Source organism: Bubalus kerabau, chromosome 23, assembly GCF_029407905.1.
Source record: "Bubalus kerabau isolate K-KA32 ecotype Philippines breed swamp buffalo chromosome 23, PCC_UOA_SB_1v2, whole genome shotgun sequence".
NCBI lineage: Eukaryota > Metazoa > Chordata > Mammalia > Artiodactyla > Bovidae > Bubalus > Bubalus kerabau.
In genome coordinates, this window is record NC_073646.1 from 42,145,012 (window position 1) to 42,160,239 (window position 15,228).

Genomic DNA, 15,228 nt, shown 5'->3' on the forward strand with positions numbered 1-15,228 from the left:
CCACCCTCCGCATCTCCACATCGAGCTTAGATCTCGGCCTGTCAGACTCCACCGATAAACCTGCCGAGGTTTTACTGGGGGTACAGCAATTAAGTAACATCTTTATAGCGTTAAATCTTCTGATCCATGAACCTGTTTATTTGTCTCCACGTTTTTGGGTCATTAATTTCTCTCAGTAACATTTGCAGAGTTTTCTGGGTAGACATCTCATCTCGTATTTTTTTTTTTTTTTTAACGAAGATGTTATAAATGGCATCTTTTCCAGGATTTCCTCTTGGAACCCTTTTTGCCGGCATGTAGAAATGTAACTGAACATTGGGTGTTCACTTTGATCCGGCAGCGTGACTGAGCTCCCTCGTTTTAATCATTTATAGTAAATTTTCTTGGGTTTTCCACCTTCGCGATGTGTCAGGACTGTTAGTAGCTTTTCCTTTCCTCCCGATCTTCACGCCTCACTCCGCTGCTCAGGATGCCCGGTGCTGGTTGGAGCGGGAACCTCAGTAACTCTGCTTCTATTTCAGTCCCTTCCCCCGCCCGCCCCCATCACAGCCGCGGACTTAGTGTGGGAATCTGTCAGCCCACAGAGGGTCCCCTTTCCTCCTCATCTCTGAGGGGGCTTCTCCATCCTAATGTTTTAATCCTGAATAGCTGTTGAATTTTAATCAGATGCTTTTACTGCATATATTGAGCCAATCATGGTTTTTTTCTTTATTCTGTTAATTTGGAGAATTTAATTAATTGGTTTTCAAATGTTAAAGCCAAACTGCATTCCAGGAATTAAACAAACTTGTCTGTGGACTGTCCTGTGCAAGTAATGCTTTATTTGGTTTGCTAATAAGCAGTTCAGGGATTTTGCTTCTGTGTTTAGGAGAGATCTTGACAGTTTTCATTTCTTACAAAGTTTCCTTAGCAGGTTTTGGTGTCATGGTTTTTCTGGCTTTATAAAATGCGTTAGAAGGTTCTTTCCCTTCTTTGTAAGAGTTTGTGTGAGATTGGTGATATTTCTTTCTTTAAAGTTTGGTGGAGTTCACCAAGAAAGGCATCCAGACCTGGAGTTTTTGTTGGGAAAATTCTGTACTGGGGCTTTGATTTCTTTTAATAGCTTTGGAAGTATTCAGATTTTCTTTTTATTCTTGATTCAGTGGTGATAAGCCTTTAGGAAAAAAAAAACACAAAAGAAGGATTGTCTATCTAAAATTTTAAATTTGTGTGAAGTTCAGTGTATCTTGTTAGATTTTAAAATATTTCTGTGGTCTGTAGTTACGTCTTCCTTTTCTGCCTCATTATTTGGTTATTTAATCTCTCTTGGAGTATCTCATCAAGGTTCATCAATTTTATTAATCATTTGGATGAACCAGCTTTTGGTATTATTGACTCTGTGCTCTGTGTATTCTATTTCATTAATTTCTATTTTTATATTTACTGTCACTTTGGTTTGTTTTTCTTGTTCAGACTTTCTCAGTCGTATGTGTAGTTGATTGGTTTTATCTTTCTCTTCTAATACATTCATTTAAGGATGTAAATTTAGCTGCAGAGTTCAGCATTGATATATTGTATTTTTCCTATTTAGTTCAAAATACTTAGCAGTTTCCACTGTGGCTGAGTTTATACGTACCTGTTACCACCAGCATCTCCATGCGTCCGAGGGGCCCCTCTCCTTCTGCCGGAAGGGGATCCTTTAGCGTTTCCCCTCGGTGCGGCTGTGTGCTGAGGAATTGTCTGAGTTTTTCTTGGTTTGGAAATGTTTTTATTAAACTTACTTTTGGAGGACCTTCTTGCTGGGTGCAGACTTGGTGGGCAGCGCCCCGTGGCGGTCCCTCGCTGTTGACGCTCATCGCCTCTGTTCAGAAGTGCGCTGTCCTCGGACGCTGTCGGCTGGCCTCGCCTCCCTTTGCCGTCTGAGCCGTGTGCCCTGGCGTCCTCCACGGCCGGTCCAGGGCTGCAAGGCTGGCTTCTGAGCGGCCTACGTGGAGTTGCCTCAACCTCGTCCCCGGGTCTCCGTGGGTGTGGACCCCGATGGACGCAGGAGTGGCAGCCGCAGAGCAGCGCACACACGGTGCGGTCCACAGGATGTGTGCAGACCCTCTGCCTGTTCGCCCAGGGCCTTCTCCCTCTGTCCCGCCCAGCCAGGCCTGCTTACCCCCCAGCAAGTTGTCTGGTCTTTGAGACCCGAGGTAACATGAGGCCGTGTTACGCCAACCACCGCGTCTGTTAGGAGTGTGGGGCCATCAGGACCAGCTGTTCCCTCTCAGCCTGGAGCTCTGAGGCTGAGGGCGGAGCAGGGTTGCGGCCCCTGCCTTTGCGGCTGGACGTGGCCTCCGCTCTCCCAGCCCCTGTGGGTGCAGCAGGCCTGGCCTGGGACGTGGGGGCCTTGTCCATCCCTGCCCCTCCCCTGCACCCTCAGCTCGTCTCTCCCACGAGATTGGGCCGCGCTGATCACGTGACTAGCAGGGTGGCGAGGACACCCAGGATTGTGGGTCTCCAGGGAGAGGCGCCCCGCAGGGGCCAGTCTCGTCTGCACCCGGAGGGTCCGCCTGGCCCCTGTGCTGACCTGTGTGTTCAGGAGTGAATGGCCGCACTCGTTCAAGTGGAAACCAGAGCGCTTCATCGCACGTGGACTCTGTCGTTAAAAAGTCATTATCGGATCAAGCCAGCACAGTTCTCCTGATTTCGTGACTAATGACAAAACAGTTTCTGTAAAAGGTACAAACAGCAAACTTTCAATTTTGAGTCTTCTTCTTTGATAGCCTGGAGACATAACAGAAGAGAACCGTGGTGAGAGGCGGCGTTGTGGAGATTTACTGGTCAATAAAGGCGACAATTACCGCTTGTTTATGAAAGGAAAGCCCTCCCGGCCCTGGCCCCCACGTGCCCCACCGCTCCGTGATGATGACTCTGTAACCAGCTCGGAACCATAAAAGTCGATGGGAAGATATAGGATTTCAATAAAATTATGACGCTCGATAAACCGTCCTGTTGGAAACAAATTTTCCACGGGTGTGTGACCGGTTCCAGTTGGATTTGTAACTTTAATTTCTCACTTATTGAATTTTTTGTCATCACCTAATGATGAAGTCTGTGGCGGGGTGATGGCCCAGCCGGAGGCTCCCGAGACCGCTGAGCTCAGCGGGCGAGGACCCATGGGCCCCCGAGGAAGGCAGTGTGGAGGTGAGCGCCCACCTTCTCCAGCGTCACCTGAGGAGCGGCCCAGGCCGGCCGGGGGGCTGCGTGGTGTTCAGGGTGCAGGAGCAGTGGGGCGCGTCTGTCCTGGGCAGGCGGGCCTCCACTCATGGAAGCACCAGTTAAGACGACGTGGGCAGAGCGCCTGTGGCCTTGCCCCCCAGTCTGTTCCAGGTCTGAGAACGTGCCTCGGGGCCGGGGCCAGTGTGGGCTGGCCCTGCAGCTCGCCTGGTCACTGCCCTGGCGGGCATGGGGGCTGTGGGGGCACCAGCAGGGTGTGGAGCAAGGTTGCCTGACCCTCCCCAGCAGCTGCACCCAGCACAGCCGCAGGGACGCCGCACCCGTGAACACGGGTCTGTCTGCCCGTGTGGACGGGATCGCTGCTGTCTCTGTGAGCCTCGCGGGCCCCAGGGCCGCGGCTGGGCACTTGGTCCAGGACAGCGTTGGTCGTCCTGGGCAGCCCATGAGAGCCGCTGTTGAGGACGGAGGCTTGGGGCCGAGGAGCAGAGCTGGGACTTGGACGTGGTCTCACGGGCACATCCTCCCAGGTTCTGCTGGCTCAGGCGGAGTCCGCCCGGCTGTGCGTCCTGCTCCCCAGCGCGGCTGGCACACTGCGGCTTCACCCGCCAGAAACACGGGCTCTCGGGCCCCACCCAGACCTGCTGGAGCTCTCAGGACCTTTCACAGCAGGCGGGAGCGTTGTGCAGCGGTGCCCCCTGAGCCTGCTGCGTGCAGGGAGCTGATTCTCTTTACTTATGTCGCCCATGTGGGCCTCGTTGGCAACAGCTGGGGGCATGGGGCGGGAGGAGGGCAGGCGCCCACGCCCAGCTCCTGCTCAGGAAGAGGTCCCCCCTCCACACTCACCCCAGCGTCAGACCCTCAGCGGGGCGGAGACCTCCTTTCCTGGAGCCAGAGTGGCTCCACTCGTGGACGCGGGGTGCCCCGCGGTCTCCAGGACTCCCCAGGACCCCGGCCACCAGCGTCTCGGGAAGGCCCTCCCGTCCGGCTTGGGTGCAGTGCCCGTCTGCCCCAGGCCCTGGCCTCCTGGCTCGGGCTGTCGGCCTTCCTGTCACTGAGTGGTGACGTGACTCCTGTTGGCTTTTAGGGGTGGTCTCGGGGCCGTGTGATCAGCGTCTCCCATGAGACCTGAGCTGCGTCTTTACCAGGCTCTGTCTTTTGTCCCAGACACGGGGAGGGCTGCCAGGCGTGGCTGGGGCACGTTGCCGCCTTGAACTGTGGCCTCTTGCGTCCCACAAGCTCCGGGGGAAGGGGCGCCCTCCACCCCTCTCCTGTGAGTCTCTGACGCTACAGCCCCGACGGTGCCGCCCGAGGCCGGGTGGTCGGCGTGTGCCCCACCTGAGGACGGCAGGTGGACCCGCCATCGCAGGCCGAGCTCCGCTGGGGTTCAGAGTGGCCAGGGCCCGGCCCGGCCTCTGTCCTCTGCCGGGCTCGGTTCAGCTCGCGGTCTTCGAGGAGCCTGGCAGCCTGCTCCCGGACTTGACCCTGTGACCCCCGCGCTGCTCTGTCTCGCCCCCGGCCTGACCTCCACCCTCTCGCCCACAGGAGCGCGACGGCATGCGGGCCATCCTGGGCTCGTATGACAGCGAGCTGACCCCGGCTGAGCACTCGCCCCAGCTGACCCGCCGCATGCGCGAGGCCGAGGACATGATGCAGAAGGTGCAGGCGCACAGCTCGGAGGTGGAGGTGAGTGCTGGGGGCGGGGCCTGCACCCCAGACGCTGACCAAGAGCCACGCACGGGGGCCACACCCGAGATGCTGACCAAGAGCCACGCACGTGGGGCTGCACCCGAGTCCCCAGCCATGCCCCCGCGATGCTGACCAAGAGCCACACACGGGGGACAGCACCCAAGTCCCCGGCTCGCTGTACCCCGAGCCCCGCTGTGCTCCACGCACACTCGGTCAGGTCGCCGCGGGGCTGGCAATGCTGCACCTCACGGCCGTCTGTCCGGCTCCCCGTGTCGGTGCTGGGGGCTGTCCCTGCCCTCAGAGCACGTTGGCAGCGTGGTCACCGCCTCACCTTGTCCTCACAGCCCCAGGCCTGGGGACACCCGGCCACCTCTCTGCCCCTTCCCCTGTGAGCCCCGACTCTCCCGGGGCCCCTGAGGCTGCCAGCTTTGGGCAGAGAAGGCCCTGCCCCTGCCCTTCCTGTGGTCAGCAGGGCCGCAGGCGGCCCCTCCGCCTCCCCCTCTGGCTCGGCCCTCCGGGAGCTCAGGGGGTGGCGGGTGTCACAGCGCACCCGCGTCAGCGCCCGACTCCCCGTCGTTGTCACCGCGGGAGCCCAGCCAGCCAGTCCAGGCGTGGGCGGGCGGCCCCGGGCAGACGAGGGGCAGGGGACCGGCCTCCCGGCCACGGCAGCACCCCACCCCTGTCCACGTCAGGCTCCCAGCCCAACCCTGTGCTCTCCAGACGCAGGTGTGGACGGCCTCCTGCCCTCTGCCCAGGCCACGCTGACCCCAGGGCCGCGACGTCCCCACCTATGAGGCTTGGCACTCCCGGGACCCGCCACGTGTTCTGGACACGGGCTCTGCCAGTCCCGGCCAGTCCGCGGCTGCCCAGCAAGGCTGTCGGTGGGGGCGGACTCACCTTCCGCGTGTCCTGTGCTGCAGACCCTGCAGGGCACAGAGCCCCCGAGTCCCCACAAGAGCGCCGCCTGGGCTTGAGCTGCTGTCCCTGGAGAGGATCAGGCTCAGAGGGGCTGCCGCGTGGCGTCCCGGGCAGGTGGGGGGAGGCTGCCTCCGTGGTGGGAGTCAGGGCTGGGCCCGCCCTGCCGAGAGTCGTTTGCCCCCGGCGCCACCAGGCAGCAGCAGACGGAGCCGGCGCCCTGTTCTGGGTTGGCGGGACTGGGGCTGGACGGGGGCTGTGCCGAGGGGCCTGGGCGGGGCCTGGGCAGGGGCGGGGCTGGGCCTGGGCGGTGCCTGGGCAGCAAGCAGGACAGGACAGGCTTCTGCTCAACCTGGGCGCTCCTCCTGCTTGGCTCTTCCCCCGTATCTCAGAGGCTCCTCCTCCTTGCTTCCCCCCCACTGCCCCGGCCGTCCGCTGACCTCTGTGCCGGCACCACCTCTATGGGCCCCGGAGCCCACCAGGTAGGAGCCCCTGGGCGCCAGGCCCCCGGCAGGACAGGCCCGAGCTGTCACCTGCGTGTCCGCTCCCGCGGCCCCTCGGAAGGGGGAGGCCCCGCGGTGTCTGACTGACCGCTCCCCCCCCTCCCCCAGCCCAGCGGCCCCACACGGCCCGGGACTGCAGGCTGGGCTGGGGTCCTCCTGGCGGCTGTCCTGTTCTTGTTTTAGTAACAGTAACATCTCATGTCTCTGAAGCTTGAAAGCTGCCCCCACTTGGAGACTGTAGAAGCTGCTTCAAGCTGCTGCCAGACGTTTATTAGTTGAGCATCACATGCGGACAGACGGTAGAGAGTGACTTAACTTTACAGAGCCTGTTGGTTAGTGGCTGTTTGCAGCCTCCGGGCAAGCCCTCCGTCACTCAGCGCTGAGCTGTGCGCACTGTTGAGGTGCTGGTGGGGAGGAGCCCCATCCTGCCCGCTGTGGGCACTGTTGGGAAGGAGCCCTGTCCTGCCCACTGTGGGCACAGTTGAGGGAGGAGCCCCGTCCTGCCCGCTGTGTGCACTGTTGGGGAAAGAGCCCCGTCCTGCCCGCTGTGGACACTGTTGGGAAGGAGCCTCTTCCTGCCCGCTGTGGGCACTGTTGGGGGAGGAGCCCCGTCCTGCCCGCTGTGGGCACTGTTGGGGGAGGAGCCCCGTCCTGCCCGCTGTGGGCACAGTTGGGGGAGGAGCCCCGTCCTGCCTGCTCTGTGCACTGTTGGGGAAAGAGCCCCATCCTGCCCGCTGTGGGCACTGTTGGGGAAGGAGCCCCATCCTGCCCGCTGTGCCCTCTGTTGGGGCTTGATGGGGAAGGAGCCCCGTCCTGCCCGCTGTGGGCACTGTTGGGGAAAGAGCCCCGTCCTGCCCGCTGTGGGCACTGTTGGGGCTTCATGGGGAAGGAGCCCCGTCCTGCCCACTGTCTCAGGAACTGCAGAGAGCAGTGGTGCCTGCAGAGAGCACAGTCCCACAGCGCACCGGGCCTCATGGTGTGCACGGAGCGAGAGCTGGTCTGGGGCGGGGGGTGCCTGGGGTCTGGCAGGCCTGCGGGCAGGTGGGGCTCCCTCTCCCTGCCCTCCCCTCCTCCCTCTTCTCTTCCGGCGTCTCCCCTCTCCTCCTTTGCTTCTTTCTGTTCCATCTTGGCTCCGTCTCCTTCTGCCTTTGCCCCTCCCTGTCCTCTCTCACCTTCCTCTGCCCTCTGCTTCTCCTTGGCCTTTCTCTGGCCCACTGCTCACCCCCAAGCTCCTCTTTCTTCTCAGCAGGCTGTGTCCATGAAGGATCCACAGGAAGGCCTGTGGGCTGTGTGACCATGTGGTCTTGATGCTCAGCTCGGGGGCCCTCGGTAGATGGTGGGTGAGGCTCTGTGTTAATGAAACTTTATTGACAGAGCCGGGAGGGGGCTGGATTGGACGCTGGCTGCAGTTGTCGGCCGTCTGTCTTAGCACCTCTGTTCTGGGACCCCGAGGACCCTGCTGCCAATGTGAGAGCCGCCACGCCTGCTCCACGGGGCCCGTCCAGGCACCCACCCACAGGTGTGGGGGACGGGGCACTCCCCTGGCTTTCACTCGCTGGGGAGGAGTGGGAAGCATGGATGTGAGCACAGGAAATTTGAAAACACATCCACTTCGTACAGAGCCATCCCACTTCACCCATTTAGCTTAATCAGCCAGTTCTAATGGGAAACGTGTTTTGATTCTGGCAAAAACATCTCAGTGCGACACGCCGGAAGTGTTGAGATTGGGAGAATCCCAGTAGCCCATGTCTGCTGCTGTCTTGCACGGCTTCTGTTTATTCTGTTTAATAAAGTGGCTGCAGAAGTTGGTGGCATATGTCGTGAGTCCTCTTCTGTCAACAGAGCTATAAACATGCAGCTCACGCCACCTTGATTCGAAATATTAGCCTGAGTTGTGTTTCCAATTTATTTAATTAAGCAGATTACGGTGCTGTGGGCTGCATGGAGGTCTGTGGAAAAATCCCAGCAGTTAATTCCTGGCTCCAGCTTAGGAAAAGGTGGACATGGCTCTGCTCCTCCCGTGACTTAGGCCAGGGCTTACGTCCGTGTTTCTGTTATCACCTCCCGGCCTGGGGGCTTGGTGCTAGGAGGAACAGCAGCTTTTGAACCCTAGGTTGTACCAGGTCCAGCTTTCTCTTACTTGTGAAAGTACGTGTTTGGTGCTCCCCTTACGTAAGGAGCTTGAGCTGACTCCTGTAAAAGGCGCAGCTGAAACAAACTGGACAGTCTTGAGACAGAATTCCAGGATGGCAAGAGCTGAAGAGAAACGACGGGGAGGAAGGAGGTGCTCGGGGACGAGACCACACGCGCGCCCGGGCTGCCTCCCTGGCCGCAGGGACCCGATGGCAGAGGCCAGGGTGATGGGCGGCGGCCCCGTGCTGCTTTTGGCTTCCTGAGGACCCCCGTGCCGTTTGCACCCGCCCCGCCCCCCACGGCAGTACAGGACACATTCTTGCACACTCACTGCTGCTGCGTTTTGGCAACACCCCTTCTAACCTGCGCGAGGGGACCCCTCACTGCTTCTGCTTTGCATCTCCCTGACGGCCAGTGACGCAGAGCATCTTTTCTCTTGGCCGTTTTTATTCTTCTTTGGAGGAACGTCTGTTCAGATCCTCTCACCATTTTTAAATTGGTATTTTTTATATATATATATATTCAGTTTTATGAGTTCCTTATGTATGTCGGATAGCAGCTCCTTACTTGGTAAACCGTTTACGCGCACTCTCTCCCATTCTGTAGGCCGCCCCTCCTTCTGTCCCTGCTATGCAGAAGCTTCATAGTCTGCACTCTCTCCCATTCTGTAGGCTGCCCCTCCTTCTGTCCCTGCTGTGCAGAAGCTTCATAGTCTGGCTTTTCTGTTTTCGTCACACAAGTCCGTGGACTCTTGGTCGAGTCTGCTTTGAGTCCGTAGCTCGCGTTGGAAAGCATGCACAGTTTGGCAGTGTTCTTCCAATCCAGGAACACAGAATGTCTTTCCCTTTCTTTACATCGTATTCAGTTTCCATCGGAGTCTTATATTTTCCAGTATATAGTTCCTTTACCTCCTTGGTTAAATTTATTATTTTTATTCATTAGTTTTTGGTTTTGCTGGGTCTTGGCCGCTGCTCGGGCTTTTTCTCTGGTTGTGGTGCGCGGACATCGCATCGCCGTGGCTTCTCCTGTTGCGGAGCACAGGCTCTCCAGGGTGAGAGGGCTTCAGGAGGCATGGTACGTGGGCCTCGTAGCTGCAGTTCCTGGACTCTGGAGTACAGGCTTAGTAGCCGTGGTGCATGGGCGTACTGGATCTTCCCAGACCAGCGATCTGACTCTTGTCTCCTGCACTGGCAAGTGGACTCTTTCCTGCTGAACCAGCAAGGGAGTCCTGCTTCATGGCTGCTTGCCGCTGTGGTTCTGACAGCTGCTCTGCTGCCTGTGCAGGCCCTGCACTCCCCCAGCGAGGTGCTCCTCTGCTCTGCTGCCTGTGCAGGCCCTGCACTCCCCCAGCGAGCTGGTCCTCTGCTCTGCTGCCTGTGCGGGCCCTGCACTCCCCCAGCGAGCTGGTCCTCTGCTCTGCTGCCTGTGCGGGCCCTGCACTCCCCCAGCGAGGTGCTCCTCTGCTCTGCTGCCTGTGCAGGCCCTGCACTCCCCCAGCGAGCTGGTCCTCTGCTCTGCTGCCTGTGCGGGCCCTGCACTCCCCCAGCGAGGTGCTCCTCTGCTCTGCTGCCTGTGCAGGCCCTGCACTCCCCCAGCGAGCTGGTCCTCTGCTCTGCTGCCTGTGCGGGCCCTGCACTCCCCCAGCGAGCTGGTCCTCTGCTCTGCTGCCTGTGCGGGCCCTGCACTCCCCCAGCGAGCGGGTCCTCTGCTCTGCTGCCTGTGCGGGCCCTGCACTCCCCCAGCGAGGTGCTCCTCTGCTCTGCTGCCTGTGCGGGCCCTGCACTCCCCCAGCGAGCTGGTCCTCTGCTCTGCTGCCTGTGCGGGCCCTGCACTCCCCCAGCGAGCTGGTCCTCTGCTCTGCTGCCTGTGCGGGCCCTGCACTCCCCCAGCGAGCTGGTCCTCTGCTCTGCTGCCTGTGCGGGCCCTGCACTCCCCCAGCGAGCTGGTCCTCTGCTCTGCTGCCTGTGCGGGCCCTGCACTCCCCCAGCGAGCGGGTCCTCTGCTCTGCTGCCTGTGCGGGCCCTGCACTCCCCCAGCGAGCTGGTCCTCTGCTCTGCTGCCTGTGCGGGCCCTGCACTCCCCCAGCGAGGTGCTCCTCTGCTCTGCTGCCTGTGCGGGCCCTGCACTCCCCCAGCGAGGTGGTCCTCTGCTCTGCTGCCTGTGCGGGCCCTGCACTCCCCCAGCGAGGTGCTCCTCTGCTCTGCTGCCTGTGCGGGCCCTGCACTCCCCCAGCGAGGTGCTCCTCTGCTCTGCTGCCTGTGCAGGCCCTGCACTCCCCCAGCGAGCTGGTCCTCTGCTCTGCTGCCTGTGCGGGCCCTGCACTCCCCCAGCGAGCTGGTCCTCTGCTCTGCTGCCTGTGCGGGCCCTGCACTCCCCCAGCGAGGTGCTCCTCTGCTCTGCTGCCTGTGCAGGCCCTGCACTCCCCCAGCGAGCTGGTCCTCTGCTCTGCTGCCTGTGCGGGCCCTGCACTCCCCCAGCGAGGTGCTCCTCTGCTCTGCTGCCTGTGCAGGCCCTGCACTCCCCCAGCGAGCTGGTCCTCTGCTCTGCTGCCTGTGCGGGCCCTGCACTCCCCCAGCGAGCTGGTCCTCTGCTCTGCTGCCTGTGCGGGCCCTGCACTCCCCCAGCGAGCGGGTCCTCTGCTCTGCTGCCTGTGCAGGCCCTGCACTCCCCCAGCGAGGTGCTCCTCTGCTCTGCTGCCTGTGCGGGCCCTGCACTCCCCCAGCGAGCTGGTCCTCTGCTCTGCTGCCTGTGCGGGCCCTGCACTCCCCCAGCGAGCTGGTCCTCTGCTCTGCTGCCTGTGCGGGCCCTGCACTCCCCCAGCGAGCTGGTCCTCTGCTCTGCTGCCTGTGCGGGCCCTGCACTCCCCCAGCGAGCTGGTCCTCTGCTCTGCTGCCTGTGCGGGCCCTGCACTCCCCCAGCGAGCGGGTCCTCTGCTCTGCTGCCTGTGCAGGCCCTGCACTCCCCCAGCGAGGTGCTCCTCTGCTCTGCTGCCTGTGCGGGCCCTGCACTCCCCCAGCGAGCTGGTCCTCTGCTCTGCTGCCTGTGCGGGCCCTGCACTCCCCCAGCGAGCTGGTCCTCTGCTCTGCTGCCTGTGCGGGCCCTGCACTCCCCCAGCGAGCGGGTCCTCTGCTCTGCTGCCTGTGCAGGCCCTGCACTCCCCCAGCGAGGTGCTCCTCTGCTCTGCTGCCTGTGCGGGCCCTGCACTCCCCCAGCGAGCTGGTCCTCTGCTCTGCTGCCTGTGCGGGCCCTGCACTCCCCCAGCGAGCTGGTCCTCTGCTCTGCTGCCTGTGCGGGCCCTGCACTCCCCCAGCGAGCTGGTCCTCTGCTCTGCTGCCTGTGCGGGCCCTGCACTCCCCCAGCGAGCGGGTCCTCTGCTCTGCTGCCTGTGCAGGCCCTGCACTCCCCCAGCGAGGTGCTCCTCTGCTCTGCTGCCTGTGCGGGCCCTGCACTCCCCCAGCGAGCTGGTCCTCTGCTCTGCTGCCTGTGCGGGCCCTGCACTCCCCCAGCGAGCTGGTCCTCTGCTCTGCTGCCTGTGCGGGCCCTGCACTCCCCCAGCGAGCTGGTCCTCTGCTCTGCTGCCTGTGCGGGCCCTGCACTCCCCCAGCGAGCTGGTCCTCTGCTCTGCTGCCTGTGCGGGCCCTGCACTCCCCCAGCGAGGTGCTCCTCTGCTCTGCTGCCTGTGCGGGCCCTGCACTCCCCCAGCGAGCTGGTCCTCTGCTCTGCTGCCTGTGCGGGCCCTGCACTCCCCCAGCGAGCTGGTCCTCTGCTCTGCTGCCTGTGCAGGCCCTGCACTCCCCCAGCGAGCTGGTCCTCTGCTCTGCTGCCTGTGCGGGCCCTGCACTCCCCCAGCGAGCTGGTCCTCTGCTCTGCTGCCTGTGCGGGCCCTGCACTCCCCCAGCGAGCTGGTCCTCTGCTCTGCTGCCTGTGCAGGCCCTGCACTCCCCCAGCGAGCTGGTCCTCTGCTCTGCTGCCTGTGCAGGCCCTGCACTCCCCCAGCGAGGTGCTCCTCTGCTCTGCTGCCTGTGCGGGCCCTGCACTCCCCCAGCGAGCTGGTCCTCTGCTCTGCTGCCTGTGCGGGCCCTGCACTCCCCCAGCGAGCTGGTCCTCTGCTCTGCTGCCTGTGCGGGCCCTGCACTCCCCCAGCGAGCTGGTCCTCTGCTCTGCTGCCTGTGCGGGCCCTGCACTCCCCCAGCGAGCTGGTCCTCTGCTCTGCTGCCTGTGCAGGCCCTGCACTCCCCCAGCGAGGTGGTCCTCGTGGCCAGCACGTCAGCTGTCATCTATACGAAAGCCCTTCCCAGAGAGTTTGGGATGGACATGTACACACTGCTGTATTTAAAATGGACCTACCATAGAATACAGGCTGGGAGGAGCTACCCCACGTCCAAGGTCAGGAGCAGCGGCTGCACTTTGCTGGAGCAGCCGTGAGGACATACCCCACGTCCAAGGTAAGAGAAACCCAAGTAAGATGGTAGGCGCTGAGAAAGGCCTCAGAGGGCAGACAGTCTGAAACCACAATCACAGAAAACCAGCCAATCTGATCACACGGACCACAGCCTTGTCTAACTCAGTGAAACTAAGTCACACCATAGGGGCCACCCCAGACGGGTGGGTCATGGTGGAGAGGTCTGACAAAATGTGGTCCACTGGAGAAGGGAATGGCAAACCACTTCAGTGTTCTTGCCTTGAGAACCCCATGAACAGTATGAAAAGGCAAAAAGATAGGACACTGAAACATGAACTCCCCAGGTCGGTAGGTGCCCAATATGCTACTGGAGATCAGTGGACAAATAACTCCAGAAAGAAAGAAGGGATGGAGCCAAAGCAAAAACAATACCCAGCTGTGGATGTGATTGGTGATAGAAGCGAGGTTTGATGCTGTAAAGAGCAATATTGCATAGGAACCTGGAATGTCAGGTCCATGAATCAAGGCAAATTGGAAGTGGTCAAACAGGAGATGGCAAGAGTGAACATGGACATTCTAGGAATCAGCAAACTAAGATGGACTGGAATGGGTGAATTTAACTCAGTTCAGTTCAGTTGCTCAGTCACGTCTGACTCTTTGCGACCCCATGAATTACATCATGCCAGGCCTCCCTGTCCATCACCAACTCCCAGAGTTCACCCAGACTCATGTGCATCGAGTTGGTGATGCCATCCAGCCATATCATCCTCTGTCGTTCCCTTCACCTCATGCCCCCAATCCCTCCCAGCATCAGGGTCTTTTCCAATGAGTCAACTCTTCACATCAGGTGGCCAAAGTATTGGAGTTTCAGCCTCAGCATCAGTTCTTCCAGTGAACACCAAGGACTCATCTCCTTTAGGATGGACTGGTTGGATCCCCTTGCAGTCCAAGGGACTCTCAAGAGTCTTCTCCAACACCACAGTTCAAAAGCATTAATTCTTCAGTGCTCATCTTTCTTCACAATCCAACTCTCACATCCATACATGACCACTGGAATTTAACTCAGATGACCATTATATCTACTACTGTGGGCAGGAATCCCTTAGAAGAAATGGAGTATCCATCATGGTCAACAAAAGAGTCTGAAATGCAGTACTTGGATGCAATCTCAAAAACGACAGAATGATCTCTGTTCATTTCTGAGGCAAACCATTCAATATCATGGAAATCCAAGTCTATGCCCCGACCAATAATGCTGAACAAGCTGAACGGTTCTATGAAGACCTACAAGACCTTTTAGAACTAACACCCAAAAAAGATGTCCTTTTCATTATAGGGGACTGGAATGCAAAAGTAGGAAGTCAAGAAACACCTGGAGTAACAGGCAAATTTGGCCTTGGAGTACAGAATGAAGCAAGGCAAAGGCTAATAGAGTTCTGCCAAGAGAACGCACTGGTCATAGCAAACACCCTCCTCCTACAACAGAAGAGAAGACTCTACACATGGACATCACCATATTGTCAACACCGAAATCAGACTGATTATATTCTTTGCAGCCAAAGATGGAGAAGCTCTATACAGTCAGCAAAAACAAGACCAGGAGCTGACTGTGGCTCAGATCATGAACTCCTTATTGGCAAAATCAGACTGAAATAGAAGAAAGTGGGGAAAACCACTAGACCATTCAGGTATGACCTAAATGAAATCCCTTATGACTATACAGTGGAAGTGAGAAATCGATGTACGGAACTAGATCTGATAGACAGGGTGCCTGATGAACTATGGACGGAGGTTCGTGACATTGTACGGGAGATAGGAATCAAGACCATTCCCAAGAAAAAGAAATGCAAAAAAGCAAAATGGCTGTCTGGGGAGGCCTTACAAATAGCTGTGAAAAGAAGGGAAGCGAAAAGCAAAAGGGAAAAGGAAAGATATACCCATTTGAATGCAGAGTTCCAAAGAATAGCAAGGAGAGAAAAGAAAGCCTTCCTCAGCAATCAATGCAAAGAAATAGAGGAAAACAACAGAATGGGAAAGACTAGAGATCTCTTCAAGAAACTTAGAGATACCAAGGGAACATTTCATGCAAAGATGGGCTCGATAAAGGACAGAAATGGTAGGGACCTAACAGAAGCAGAAGATATTAAGAAGAGGTGGCAAGAATACACAGAAGAACTGTACAAAAAAGATCTTCAAGACCCAGATAATCATGAAGGTGTGATCACTCACCTAGAGCCAGACATCTTGGAATGTCAAGTCAAGTGGGCCTTAGAAAGCATCACTACAAAGAAAGCTAGTGGAGGTGATGGAATTCCAGTTGAGCTATTTCACATCCTGGAAGATGATGCAGTGAAAGTGCTGCACTCAATACGCCAGCAAATTTGGAAA

General features: G+C 58.9%; 1 protein-coding gene across 1 annotated transcript in view; it reads left to right on the forward strand.

Moving 5' to 3' along the window:
• The window catches only part of MAD1L1 (mitotic arrest deficient 1 like 1), a 244,884-nt gene that overhangs the window by 131,042 nt on the left and 98,614 nt on the right, over window positions 1-15,228 (forward strand). Inside the window, exon 12 of the mRNA XM_055562250.1 lies at window positions 4,744-4,884. Within this exon, the coding sequence (XP_055418225.1) occupies window positions 4,744-4,884 (141 nt within the window). The remainder of the gene's footprint in view (window positions 1-4,743; window positions 4,885-15,228) is intronic.